This window comes from Mustela nigripes, chromosome 15 (genome assembly GCF_022355385.1).
Source record: "Mustela nigripes isolate SB6536 chromosome 15, MUSNIG.SB6536, whole genome shotgun sequence".
Lineage (NCBI taxonomy): Eukaryota > Metazoa > Chordata > Mammalia > Carnivora > Mustelidae > Mustela > Mustela nigripes.
Window position 1 is genome coordinate 70,663,260 of NC_081571.1, and position 13,357 is coordinate 70,676,616.

The 13,357-nt window shown below is 37.3% G+C and overlaps 1 protein-coding gene across 1 annotated transcript in view; it reads right to left on the bottom strand.

Annotated features, from left to right (window-relative positions):
* The window catches only part of UGGT2 (UDP-glucose glycoprotein glucosyltransferase 2), a 186,389-nt gene that overhangs the window by 65,082 nt on the left and 107,950 nt on the right, over positions 1-13,357 (bottom strand). Inside the window, exons 17-22 of the mRNA XM_059377462.1 lie at positions 11,438-11,602; positions 10,962-11,085; positions 10,767-10,865; positions 8,602-8,696; positions 3,961-4,167; positions 13-144 (exon numbers count right to left, since the gene is read on the bottom strand). Of these exons, the coding sequence (XP_059233445.1) occupies positions 13-144; positions 3,961-4,167; positions 8,602-8,696; positions 10,767-10,865; positions 10,962-11,085; positions 11,438-11,602 (822 nt within the window). The remainder of the gene's footprint in view (positions 1-12; positions 145-3,960; positions 4,168-8,601; positions 8,697-10,766; positions 10,866-10,961; positions 11,086-11,437; positions 11,603-13,357) is intronic.

Consider the following 13,357-nt stretch of genomic DNA (forward strand, 5'->3'; position numbering starts at 1 on the left):
TTTTCTACTTACTTTCCCATTGCTGACAATACCTAGTTCTCCAGGACGCAACTGAAGTACATCTTGACAGAATAGCTGATGAGTTTGGAAAATATTAACTCCAACAGTGTTATATTTCTTCTCAAAAGCATTCTTATCCATCCCCTAAAGCATAAATTAAGAAGGATGAAATTAGCAAGAGAAAAATATATTAAATCACTTTCTTAAAGCCTGCTTTATATTAATGCAAAGTTTGAAATTATTCTAAATTATGATTTTTAAAAGTACTATTTTCTTTGACAACATTAGAAAAAGAATATTTCTTTGCCAAGTCAGTTACCATATTTGTAAATCTTGTTATGAGCAGATATATGCCATTCATTCTTAGAAAATTTCAGGTGAATTACTGATTAGTAATGGGCTAGGAGGCATCAAGAGAAACAAAATTTAACATTAAAGAAATGAAACAAATGTTTATTAAATTCTGAACTCAGTACCCCCATTTGGAAAACTTGGTAAAAACAATGGTTTAAAATAGAAATACCCTATCTCACCTCATTCTACCAATCTCAAAAAACTAATTTAGGAATAATGCATTTTATTTCTGAAATACACAAGTAATCCTTGGTTAGAGTCAAAAAATATATGGACATTCACAGAAAATAAACCATGAACAGGTTCTTCACATCTGCACACTAAGACACATTTCTCCATATCAGTACTTATGAAATTTTAATGTTCCATCACCTGGTGTCTTATTAAAATGTAGTTCCTATTTCAGAAGATCCAGGGTAGGGCCTTAAATTCTGAATTTCTAACAGGTTCATTGTTCCCACGATGGTAGGAACGTTTCACTGCACTCACTGAGCTCTTAACACGTGGCTAGTATGACTGGTGCACAGAACTTAAATTATTTACTGATTTATTTATTTTTAATTTCATTTTTTAAAATGTTTTATTGTGTTCAATTAGCCAGCATCCAGTACACCATTTGTTTTTGATATAGCGCTCAATGATTCATTAGTTGCATATAACACCCAGTGCCCATCACCACATGTGCCAGAATTTAAATTTTAACTTAATTTTCATTTAAGTCTTAAAGAGCCACATTCAGTTTAGTGGATACAGTAGTGGTCAGTGCAGTCTTAGATCCTGCTGTCTTCCAAAATCTCCATCTCAATCATCCCATCTCTGACCACAAGCTCCAGAACTTCCAGCTCATGCAACCTGGTGTCATCAGATCATTGTTCAACCCGTTCAGTCCTCAAGCCCTACCATTTATTTACTGCCCATCATACCTGCCGTAATTTTCCTCCTGAGTTGCACCCCGAAGTCCTTTACCACAACAAAAACCTTCCATGCTTAGCTCCCTTGAATGCCTCCCTGAATTCATATTCACCTGGCAAATCCCCAGCTCTGTTTGAACACAACTCTGCTTCCCCTGCAACTAGAACCAAACTGTTCATACAGCTAGAGAAAAACATGCAACTAATACTATTCTCACTTTCAATTTAGGGTCATTAACATCAAGTGGGCCCTAAGAAACCTTCCCATGCTAATGTATTAAATTCACTTGCTTACTCTCAGAATAATAGAGAAATATGTGGCATTTTCTCCTCTTTCCTCCAACCCCTAATAATACCTACTCTTACTCTTACACTTGGCAATGACCGGAATTTCTTCTGAAAATGAATATAATTAGAAGTACTTCATCCTGCTGCCACCAAGTAAATCTACCCTTCTACGACTGTGCCCATACATTCTGCCTTCCTTCTGGTTAAAAGAGACAAACAGTTCCTTTTCTATTTCTTTTTTTTTTTTTTAAATTTCAGAGAGAGAGAGAGAGAGAGAGAGAGAGAGAGAGAACACAGGGAGGAAGGGCAGAGGGAATGGGTGAGAGAGTCGGGAAGCAGACCCCATGCTGAGGGTGGAGCCCTACATGGGGCTTGATCCCAGGACCCTGAGATCATGACCTGAGCTGAAACCAAGAACCAGATGTCCAACTGACTGAGCCACCCAGGCACTCTGAACATTTCTTAAGACCAACAGTTAACACTTGTCCACTGGATCCTGGTACCTCTCATCTACTCAAGAACTTTGCTCTTAACTCTGGTCCCCTGTCTATTATCCTTTCTCATTGTTTGGATGGACTGTGTCCATATAAAACAGTGACATCTCCCCAGTTTAGAAACCCTTGACCTCAAGTCCTGTTCTAGATACAAAATATTTCTCTGTTCATGATAAAATAAAGTTTTTTTTAAAAGGGCAACTTACATTCATTTCCTGATTTCCCATTCTCTTTTCAATCTGCTTTTATACCTATTACTCCACTGAAACAATTCTCATCAATGACCACCTTAATAAGTAAATGGTCAGTTATGAAGCCTATTTCAGGAACATCTGGCATGGTTGATCATTCCTCCTTGAATTATTTTCTCCAGCTGACTTTCAGGATACCATACTTGCCTGGTTATGTTCCTAACTCGTTGGCTGCTCCATCTGTCTCCTTGACTGGATCATCCTTTTCTTGCACACTTCTATATGTTGGAATGTTCCTGGGCTCTGTTTTCAGCCTCTCTTCTCTCTTCCAACTTACTCTTGAGGTATCTCATCCAGTTTCTTGGCTTTACATTGTGTATAATGTTGGTAACTCTCAAAAGTGTCTGACTCTAAAAATACCCCAACAACCCTGAATTGATTTCTATACTCATTAACTCAACTGTCAATCCAACATCTCCACTCAAATGTCCAACAGGAACTTCCAACATGTTCAGACTTAATTTTTGATCCCTTATGTGTCCAACTCTCATCTAGATTTCCCATCTCAAAAAAAGATGCCACCATCAATTCAAGCCACTCAAGCTAAAATGGAAGGGTACTACCTTTTATGTCACACACAACTGATCAGCTAATCCTGTTGACTAGAGTTGTAACAAATATATGTGCCAACCACCTCACTATCTCTACCATCACCACCTAGTCCAAGACACCATTATTTCTTGCCTCGATTATCGCAATAGCATTCTAACTGTTCATCCCATTTCCATTCTTGTCTGCCTACTACCAAATCTTCACATGGCATCCAAAGTCATCTTTTTAAAGATTACTCACTTCAAGATTCCTCATTGGTTTCCCATTATACTCAGGAAAGACTTCAGGCCTTTACCATGTCCTATGAGTGCTTGAAATATCTGGGTTCTGTTCCCGACCTCATCTCCTTGTACTCTCCACATCACTGTCCCTATTTTGCTCATAAGATCTTCTGCCCATACCTCAAACCTGGAAAGCTGACCTCTGTGGCAGTGCTTTAGACTTACTGTGTTCCTTAATCTGGTACATTCTTCCTGCAGATTTTCCATGGCTTGGTTTCTCATTTCAGACCTCTGCTTAAACGTAAACTCTTTAGAGATGCCTTCCCTGACCACTCCAGCTAAAAGAGCATCCCTCAAACTATGTACCCTCTTCTTTCTTTATATTGTTCCAGTACAATTCAGTCTGTCTGTCTCTCCTACTGCCATGTAAGCTTCACATAAGCAGGGACTGAATATACCTGCCTTGTTCAACAAGTGCATCTCCACTGTCTGGCAGACAATCAGAAAATAGTTTTGAAAGGATTAATGAATCTTCCGTTTTGAGGATCATTTTCCATCTTTATAATGTCCCTCATACTGGATCCCTTCAGGGAAATACCTGAGTATTATTTACATGATCCTTTAACTCCCATTTCTTCATTTAAGTCCGTGTCCTAACCACAATGCCATCAACTTCAAGGATCACAAAGTAGTAGTAGAAATATTTGGTTTGCTAAATGCCTTGATGCAAAGTCATATCATTTAATATTTATCTTTTCTCATTTGAAGGAATGTTTATTATGCCCAATTGATTATACTTATTTATTGATGTTTTTCAGTAACATGGTAACACTGGCTTATACTTCCTAACACAACAGATACTTATTATTCCAAACAAATAGGTACTGACCTCAGTAAGGAATGTTTTAATTTTTTTTCCAGAGTAAATAGCTGTAGCAGTTTCTTCCTTTGCCAGTTTCCTGAGAAAGTTTCTCAAAAAGCTGTTTTTCTGTGTAAGAAAAGCTGCCAAAACTCCTCTAGAAATAGCTGTGTTCTCTTCATTTATTTTTGAAGTAGGATTATAAATAACCCCCAACCGACTGTGAAGACTTGTTTTCTGCAAAACACATTTATAGGTGAAAAAGATCAGATTTCGCATGTCTTTGTATAGCTGAACTGTTTTCTTTCCCATTAAATCCTTCAGTGTACCACACAGCATCTTTCTGGGTGAACTATACTGAACGTGCACCTACTGACAAAGCCTACAAACAGCTATTGTAGTAACTTGAAGTGCTTCACCTCTTAGTATAAAGTGTTCTAGAATGCAACTTTGTTTACCCTCTTTTTTTGTGTGAAATGACACATATAAAACAATACACAAAACAGAAGTGCAAAACTTAATGAAATTAGCCCATAAAACTATAACCCAGGTGGAGAAACAGAGCCATATCAGCAACCCAGAGTCATCTCTCTTACACCCTGCCTGTCACTATACCCTCCCACTTTTCTAGAAACAACCACTACCCTGTTATGTATTGGTTGTATCAATCTTGCTGTTTTCTGGTTCATCCCCTAAGTATTATCGTTAAACATTTAAGCTGTTTTCAACTTCATATACATCTAACCCTATAGTATGTATTCTTTCCTGCTTTGTTTGCACTTAACATATTAGTTGTGAGATTTGCCAACATTGTTTTGTGTGGCTGTTTTGTACAGAATTGCACAGGATTCTGTAGGATTGTAGAGAATTCCACAGTATGAATATACTCTATTTTATCTATTCTACTGATGCTGGGCATGAATTTTTTTTCCTGGTATTCTACAAACAGAGCAAGAAGAATACAGCGTTAGCCATGAAGTCTTCTTGCCAGAACATGCTGAAGCTGAATCTAATTAAGCTTCAGACATAACTTCCAGTACAGAGGAGATATGAGGGCTAGAGAAAAGTTAAAAATACTACAAGGAAAAAAATCAGTGAAATTCAGAAAGTGGGATTTTTCTATAAAGCAACTAGCTTGGTCTCTTTAAAAAGTCACCGGACAAAATGTGGATGTGACTGTTCTACAACAAAAGAGACTAATGAAATTTAACAATGAAATGCACTGTGGGAAGCATGTTTGGATCCTGCTTTGAAAAAAGAAGACATCTTTGTTGGAAAGATTTAATGAAGACTTAGTACTAACAATGTGAAGTGCTATTGCAGTTATGTAGAAGAATATCCTAATTTTTGGAAAATGCATGTTGAAGTATTAAGGGATGATATGTGCTGATTTCTACAACTTACTTTATAATGATCTAGACCATTCTTGCCCCTCCTCTCCTACAGATAATTAGATAAATCAAATATAGCAAGATGTTAACAGGTATAGAATCTAGGTGTTGGATATATAAGTGTTCATTACATCAGTCCATTGAACTTTGTGTAGTTTTGAAAAGAAAACATGGTCTCCCCAGAACGGCCCCAGAGAGCCTTAAGGAGAGGCCCCAGTAAGATAAAGGCAGCAGTTAGACACAAGCTGGCTACAATGAATTGAAAATGACAGAGGCTCAAGATATAATACTGGAAAGAATAAAACTCCAAAATTATACCACAGATAATTTAGTTAATAAACAAGATCAGGAGTCAGCAAATTATAGCCTGTGGGTGAAATTCCATCTGGAGCCTGTTTTCATAGGGTCCTACAGGCAAGAAAATGTTAGGTGAAATGATAGAGGAGCCAGAGGTCTAACAGCGAGAATCAGAGAAAGAAACAGATAAACAGACCTGTCCTGGGATTACACTCATCCCTGAGGTTTTGTGAAACTGCATATATTCTACACTGGCCTCCCTTAGGAAAATGAGAACTGGGCATGGCACACATGTGAAGGTGTTTCCTGAATAAACACTGCTGAATAAAAAGCTCCTCGGAGGGCACCTGGGTGGCTAAGTTGTTAAGTGTCTCCCTTCGGCTCAGGTCATGATCCTGGGATCCTGGGATCGAGTCCAGCATTGGGCTCCCTGCTCAGTGGGGAGCCGCGTTCTCCCTCTACAGTTCCCCTCTGTTCATGATCTATCTCTCTCACTCTCTCAAATAAATAAATAAAATCTTAAAAAAAAAAAAAAAAAAAAAAAAAAGCTACTCTGACAAAGCAACTCCGAGGAAGGCAGGTTTAAAAATAATATTAAATCCATTCTGGGCAGTCTAGAAGACTTCACGCCAAAGGTTGAATCTTCTCAGGAGTAACTAGAAAGGGAATTCTAGATAAATTGGATGAATGTGGGGCAAAATCATAAAATCCCTGAACTGAAAAGTAGCCTTTAAGTCAAGTACACATCCAACAGTGAAGTGTGAACATCTAACCACTTATGGGGACTTAAGCACAAACTTTGAGCGATAATTGGCTTTTGTTGACTCAGAGGCAGTCTCTAGGAAAAAAGATAAAAGATAAAACAAGGAAAAGAGTCTAAGTAGGAACATCAGAGATAAACAATAAGAGGGAAATAGTTCCCTCCCTCCCCAGAGTTAGTTCCCTCCCATCACTAAACAAATAAACAAATGAACAAACAAACAATGGGTAACACTGGGGATGAGGTGTTACTAGTGTCCGAATGTGCTACTGTGTATTAGCCAAAATGTTTGGTTTTCAATAAAAAAATTATGAGACATGCAGTCAAATAGGACAGTATGATTTATGCAAAGGAAAAATACCAAGCATTAAAAATGATCTTGGAGGAGCCTTAGATAATGGACTTAGCAGACATATAAATATGTTCAAAGAACTAAAGGGAATCATGATTAAAGAATTAAAGGAAAGTATGGTTATAACAAGTTATTACATTGAGAATAGTAACAAAGAGATAGAAATTATAAAAAAAAAAAAAAAAAAAAGAACCAAATGGAAATTCTGGAGTTGAAAAGTACAATAATTGAAATAAAAAATTCACTAAGAGGGGTTCAATAGATTTTAGTTGGAAGAAGGAAGAATAACTGAGTTTAAAGATAAATCCATAGGACTATAATCTATAAGACAGAATGAACAAAAATGAATAGATCCTTAGAGATACGTGGGACACCATTAAACATACCAATATGTGCATAATGGGAGAGCCATATACACTGTAACTACTGGGAAAAGGCAGTCTGTCGGCCTTACAAAGAACATGCTACCAGAAATTCTTGAGAAGGAAGAAGTGACGTACTCCTTAGATCCCAAACACCCTTTTTGGAAAATGCTGGTCTGCAGGCCACTTAAAGAAGTCACAGTGTGTTCTGAGATTATCTAACATGACATGAAAATTCTCCTAGCTAATGTGATGTTTTGTTTAAAATGTATCAACTATTTTTGATGTGGTAGAGCACCTCCAAGATGGCCACCAATGATACCCACTTCTCTGCACTCCTGCTTTGTACTCACTCAGCTGAGTCACTCCTGAATTCTTAAACCCCAGACAATGGGGAAAAAATGTTTGTTGTTTTAAGCCATTAAGTTATGGGTAATTTGTTATCAGCAACAGATTTATACTTAGCTAATACAAAACAATTTCATTAAATATTTTGGTTTATATTTCTTAGGTGTTTTTAATTTAGACAGACTTCAATGCTCCTCCCTTAGAAATAAAGAAGGTTATAAAAGAGTTTTCTGATTTTTGTTTGTTTTTCTTAGAGAGAATGACAATGGGGGGTTGGTGAGGGAAGCAGGCGCCACAGCCAGCGCAGAGCCTCATGCAGGACTCAATCTCCTGACCCTGAGGTCATGACCTGAGCAGAAATCAAGAGTCAGATGCTTGACTGACTAAGCCACCCAGGTGCTCTTAATAGAAATGTACCCTGTTGAAGTATATTGGTTTGTAACTCTCTAATAACAAAAAATGAAGGTTGATTTAAGGCTTAAAATACTCTTCAGTGAGAAAAAATTTGTTTTTTCTTAAATAATCAGAGAAATAAAGTGTTGCCTGATAATGTGATAAAAAATTGCTCTTATGAGGTTTTGTTGGTAAAAAGCAGATTTGGGGTCATCGTTGTAATGGCAGGATCCAGAACTATTCACTCTGTTTTAATAGCCTATTTATAACTGCTAAGTCTTAGTTTTGGCTGCTACAACACAGTAACCATAAACAAAGCGGCAACAAATGAACGGAAACTTATTTCCCATAGTTCTGGAGACTGGGAAACCTGAGATCAGGGTGCTAGCCTGGTCAGGTTCTAGGGAGAAACCTCTTCCAGGTTGCAGACTATTGATTTGTCCTTGTATCTACACATGATGGGAAGAGAAGGAGCAAGGCTCTCTAAGGTCTCTTCTTACAAAGGCGCTAATCCCATTCACGAGGGCTCCACCTCGTGACCTACTTACCTCCTCCAGGTCCCACCTCCAAATGCCATCACAAGGACGATCAGATTTGAACACAGGAATTTTGTGAGGGAGTTCCTAAGTTCCTTTAGCAACAATTTGAGGTATTTAAAATGTTCATAGGGAGGGGACTAAAGATTGAATGTATCTTCTTCATTTGGCTTTCTCAAAATCAACAAAAAATTAAAATTTTTGTAGTAAGAATAAACATCTAAAAACTCACCATGAACTTTAAGGCATTAAACAGTAGTTTTCGCCCAGATGGTTTGTCAAAATCAGCAATAATCCAGAGAGTAACTGAAGAAATTACATCATCCTCTGAAAGTTTCAAATAGTTTAGTCAAACTACCTCTTCTAAAAATCAAACTAAAATAAGGGAATGTTTCCAGTTAACAACATATATTAAAAATTATCAAAATATTAAATTCAATTTTTTAAAAATAAGCAAATATTGTTAAAGACTATATACACACACACACTGACATGTGTATAAAAATACTAGAAAAGTGTTCTATAAGCTTATAGAAACTAAGATGCCAAAAAGAATAGTCCCTAAGGGACCTATCTGTGGAATTCTTTTATTAGTAGATGAAAATTGTATTATGCTTATTATGTTTTCAGTGTTGTTCACAAAACTATCTTCCAGCTACAGATACATTTTTTTCAAACTGATACTTATACCCCACTATATGTAAAATAGATACAGTAAAGCTTATCAGTATATATTAAAAACAGCAATATTTTATTAGCTTATATAATTCATTTACTTAAAAAAAAAAACTGGCTATCATTAACTTGGCCTAATCTACATCATCTTGTGCCAGCAAAAGCAATACAATTTTTTTTTTTTCAGAAAAATCTCAAAATTTAGAAGCCACGAAGAGAAACTTTTAATTCTGAAGTCAGTTTAATGGGTTTAATTTCACCTAGGCTCAGCATCTGTCACCTGACATAATACTAGTCTAGTTATCTTTAAAACCTATAGAAAAATTAGTCCCCTCCATCACATGCCCTACTTAAAACAAGAGCTAAAAATCTGCTATATCAAAAACTTAGTCCTGAAGAGATGTGAAGCTATAGTTACTACAGACTCAGTAATATCTATACAATATTACACGAAAACAGTTAACAAGGCTAACATTGAGTCCACATGGAAGCAACTTAGAGTAAGGTAGTGATATATTCTTTTCAAATAAGAAAGGGAAAGAATTCTAATGTCTTCTTAGCGCAGCACTTTTAACCATCATAGTAAATTGAGAATTATTTCAGAAGTGCTATGTAAATTTCTCACAACTCCATTATTTCTTTACACACTTAAATAATTGCAAGAAAGAGGAATGTAGGTGTTTCTCAGTTAATATTCTTTTAAACTGTTAGAGATTTAACCAAAGGGCATTAATTACAGGCTAACTTACAGGCTAACTTACTTAATACACCTCAGGACCTGATAAATAGATTTCTTCTATTTTTTATTCCCTGTTTCTCTGTTTCCTTTTCATTAAACATAGTCAGGACTCTACTCTGCCATCATACTGAACTGCATTATACTTTATTATTTGTTGGATTTCTTGGAGACAGACCACTTTACGAACATAATATCAAAGATCTGTTAGAAAGTAATTCTGCAGCCATCTGGCCCAAACTTGATTCCACAGCATTCTAAAAAACTGGCTGGAGGGCCTCAGCTTAAAACTCTCATATGTAAAAATATACCACTTACTACACAGTTCATCCTATCTTGAGATCTCTCTCATTGTTAGATGACTGCTTTACACACAGATAAAAAGCAGCCTTCTCTTAAATCTTAATGTGTATCAGCTCTCATTTTTTCTCTCTAGAGCAAAGATGGTCAAACAAAACAAAAGGAAACAAAACCAACCAACCTCTACCTTTGCCTATCGGAATAGGTCACTGTGAACCCACTGCAGATGTCCCCATCCAGGCTAAGTCCATATCTGCAAGCACCGTCCTGGATCAGTCTCCCCTCCTTTGTTACAATCCTCAACGTAAGCAAAAACCTTGATGTTGTTTAAGCGAGTGCAGAACTACTCTCCACTGATCTGGGAATTACACTCTTATTCATGCAGTGTGAAGCATCAGTTTACACAGTCCTGAAAAGGGTTTTGCCACTTTCTTAAAAAGGTGAAAAATGGAATAGCTTGCTTTGAGAAAAGGCAAAAAACCAAGATGAACCCCTGTGTATGTAAGATTCAGCAGGGCCAAAGGCCCTTCTCAGCACAATGCTTAGATCCTAACAAAAGACAGACTCTTGACAACAAGACCCCTAGTCAAGTAGCAACATACAAATTCACTATGCAACCACCTTACCAAAACTACAAATTTTGCTACTTTAGGAATGAAGTCAGGAAAATAAAATATGCTTATTACCTTCTTGGGTTAAATAATACATGTTCTCTGCTATTACAGCACTCTTATCTTGTGAATCCAAGAAAAAGAATGTAGAGAAATCTTCAACATCAGCAGTTACTGAAAAATTTTCATATTAAATGTTAAATAACCAATTAATAAAACATTCACAACTCAGTAAGCATTTGTAGAAAGTATATGGAAGGATTATTTTACCTGATGTGGATATTAAATTAAGGTACTGCCATTTTGTGTGCAAAATCGAAGGATTTACACGGGGTACGGCATTATTCTTCTCCATAAGGAAATCAATTACATTTGTTCGATCATTTAATACGCCCTACAACAAAAAAATACTACTGAGGTAATCTAGGCAATTTATATGCATATATTTTAAAGTTCTGCACAGAATACACTTAACAACTATGTCATCTAAATAAGTAAGTAATGTAGGCAATAAGGATTCATACAATAAATTTCTTAACAAATTTGCCTGTAAAACTTTGAATTTTCTTTCCAATTAAGCAATTTTTGATGTAATTATGCATAGGTAAGCTTAATTAACTAATTACTACTTTTAAGTTAATTGCTAAGTGATCAGGATGGAGATTTTTGCCATGAAAAGATATTTTAGTACAGAAATCATTTTTAAGCATCATTTATCATGTATTTTCTCATAAGTGCTTACCTACCGTCAAAACCTCCCTCTGTAAATTTATAGTTGTATCCATCATTCTATGAAGAACATTTGTTTCCAGCTCTTCAGCATTCAGCTGCTCAAGCTTAAAGGGTTCTCCATTATAAAGGGCTTGAGGCAAAGGACCCAGGCCAGTCATCCTGTAAAAGCTTGCTCCTTCCTGTTTAGTTGAAAAATGCCAGAGAGTTAAACTGAATATGGCTGTCTGGAAAAGAAATGCATATGAACACGACATAGTTTTAGATGCCATAGAAAAAATGTGAACATTGCTAATCGAACCTGTCCTTTCCAAACATTTTTCAAAGGAATTCACCCACATAGAGCAAGAATCCGGAAGCTTTTTCTGTAAAGGGTCAGCTAGTACCCATTTCAGGCTTTGTGGGCCGTCCGGGTTCTGTCTTAATGACGCGGCTTTGATGTCCTTCTGAGCCCATCCATGAATCCCAATGTGGATGTGGACTGGAATGTGGACCCGGATGTGGACCCACAGCGAGGTCCTGAGAAAACGGTGTATGTAGCGCCAGGCAGTGGGCGGGCAGGATTTGCTGACCCTCATATAGGACATAACATTTTTTTTTTTTTCTAAACCATCATTTACCTGTACCAGAGAGTCATTCATCCCTGCATTCATTTGTTTAATAAACATCTACTGAATTCATGCCCTCGGCATTCGGCTAGATGCTGCAAATGCAGAGCTGAAAGTCTGCCCTTAAGAGGTTCACACAGACACAAAACAATCCAGGAAGAAAAGTCTAGCCAAGCCTGAGTAAGGGCTGGGGAGTGAGAGGGAGAAGCCTGTGGGAGGGAGTGGCACGGGAAGTCTTAAAGGATGAGTAAACATTTGCCAGGAAGACAAAGTGGAAAAAGAGATTCCATGTGAAGCGAGACAGCACAGCAAGGAATGGAGAGGGAGAGAGGAAAGAGCGTATTTAGGCAATGGCCAGTAGTCTTCTGTGTCTACCAAGGGCAGAGCTACATATGCGGGTGCGGTCAGACCCAGGGGCAGAGGCCAGATCCTGAAGGTGCTCGACACCTGGGTTTGCTCTTGTGAGTGATAAAGTGAGACTAAACAATTCATTTGCTATTCACAACTATGTATTATTATAATTATTATTGCCAACGCTCTCAAAATCACTGTGAAGCTAAACAGTACCATTACACCCATCTCACAGATGATGACATATGATAACCTGCCGAGCCATCCAGCTGCTGCATTTTATTAAAAAATTTTTTTTAATTTTTCACGTTTTTATTTAAATTCTGGATAGTTAACAGTTAACTGTAGTATTAGTTTCTGGTGTAGAATTTGGTGATTCATCACTTACATACAACACCCAGTGCTCACCACAAGTGTCCTTCCTTAATATCCATATCCATCTCCCATTTAACCCATCCCCCTGTCCACCTCCCCTCCAGCAACCCTCAGTTTGTTCTGTTGAGAATCTGTTTCCTGGTTTGCCTCTCTTTTCTATGCCCCCTCTATGTTCACCTATTTTGTTTCTTTAATTCCACATAGGAGTGAAATCATGGTATTTGTCTTTCTCTGACTGACTTATTTTATTTAGCATAGTACTCTCCAGCTCCATCCATGGTGTTGCAAATGCAAGATTTCATTCTTTCTTTTTTTTTTTTTTTTAAGATTTTATTTATTTATTTGACAGAGAGAGATCACAAGTAGACAGAGAGGCAGGCAGAGAGAGAGAGAGGGAAGCAGGCTCCCTGCTGAGCAGAGAGCCCGACGTGGGCCTCGATCCCAGGACCCTGAGATCATGACCTGAGCCGAAGGCAGCGGCTTAATCCACTGAGCCACCCAGGCGCCCCAAGATTTCATTCTTTTTTTCTGGCTGAGTAATATTCCACTACCACTACTCCACTAAATATATATATATATATATATATATATATATATCCACTA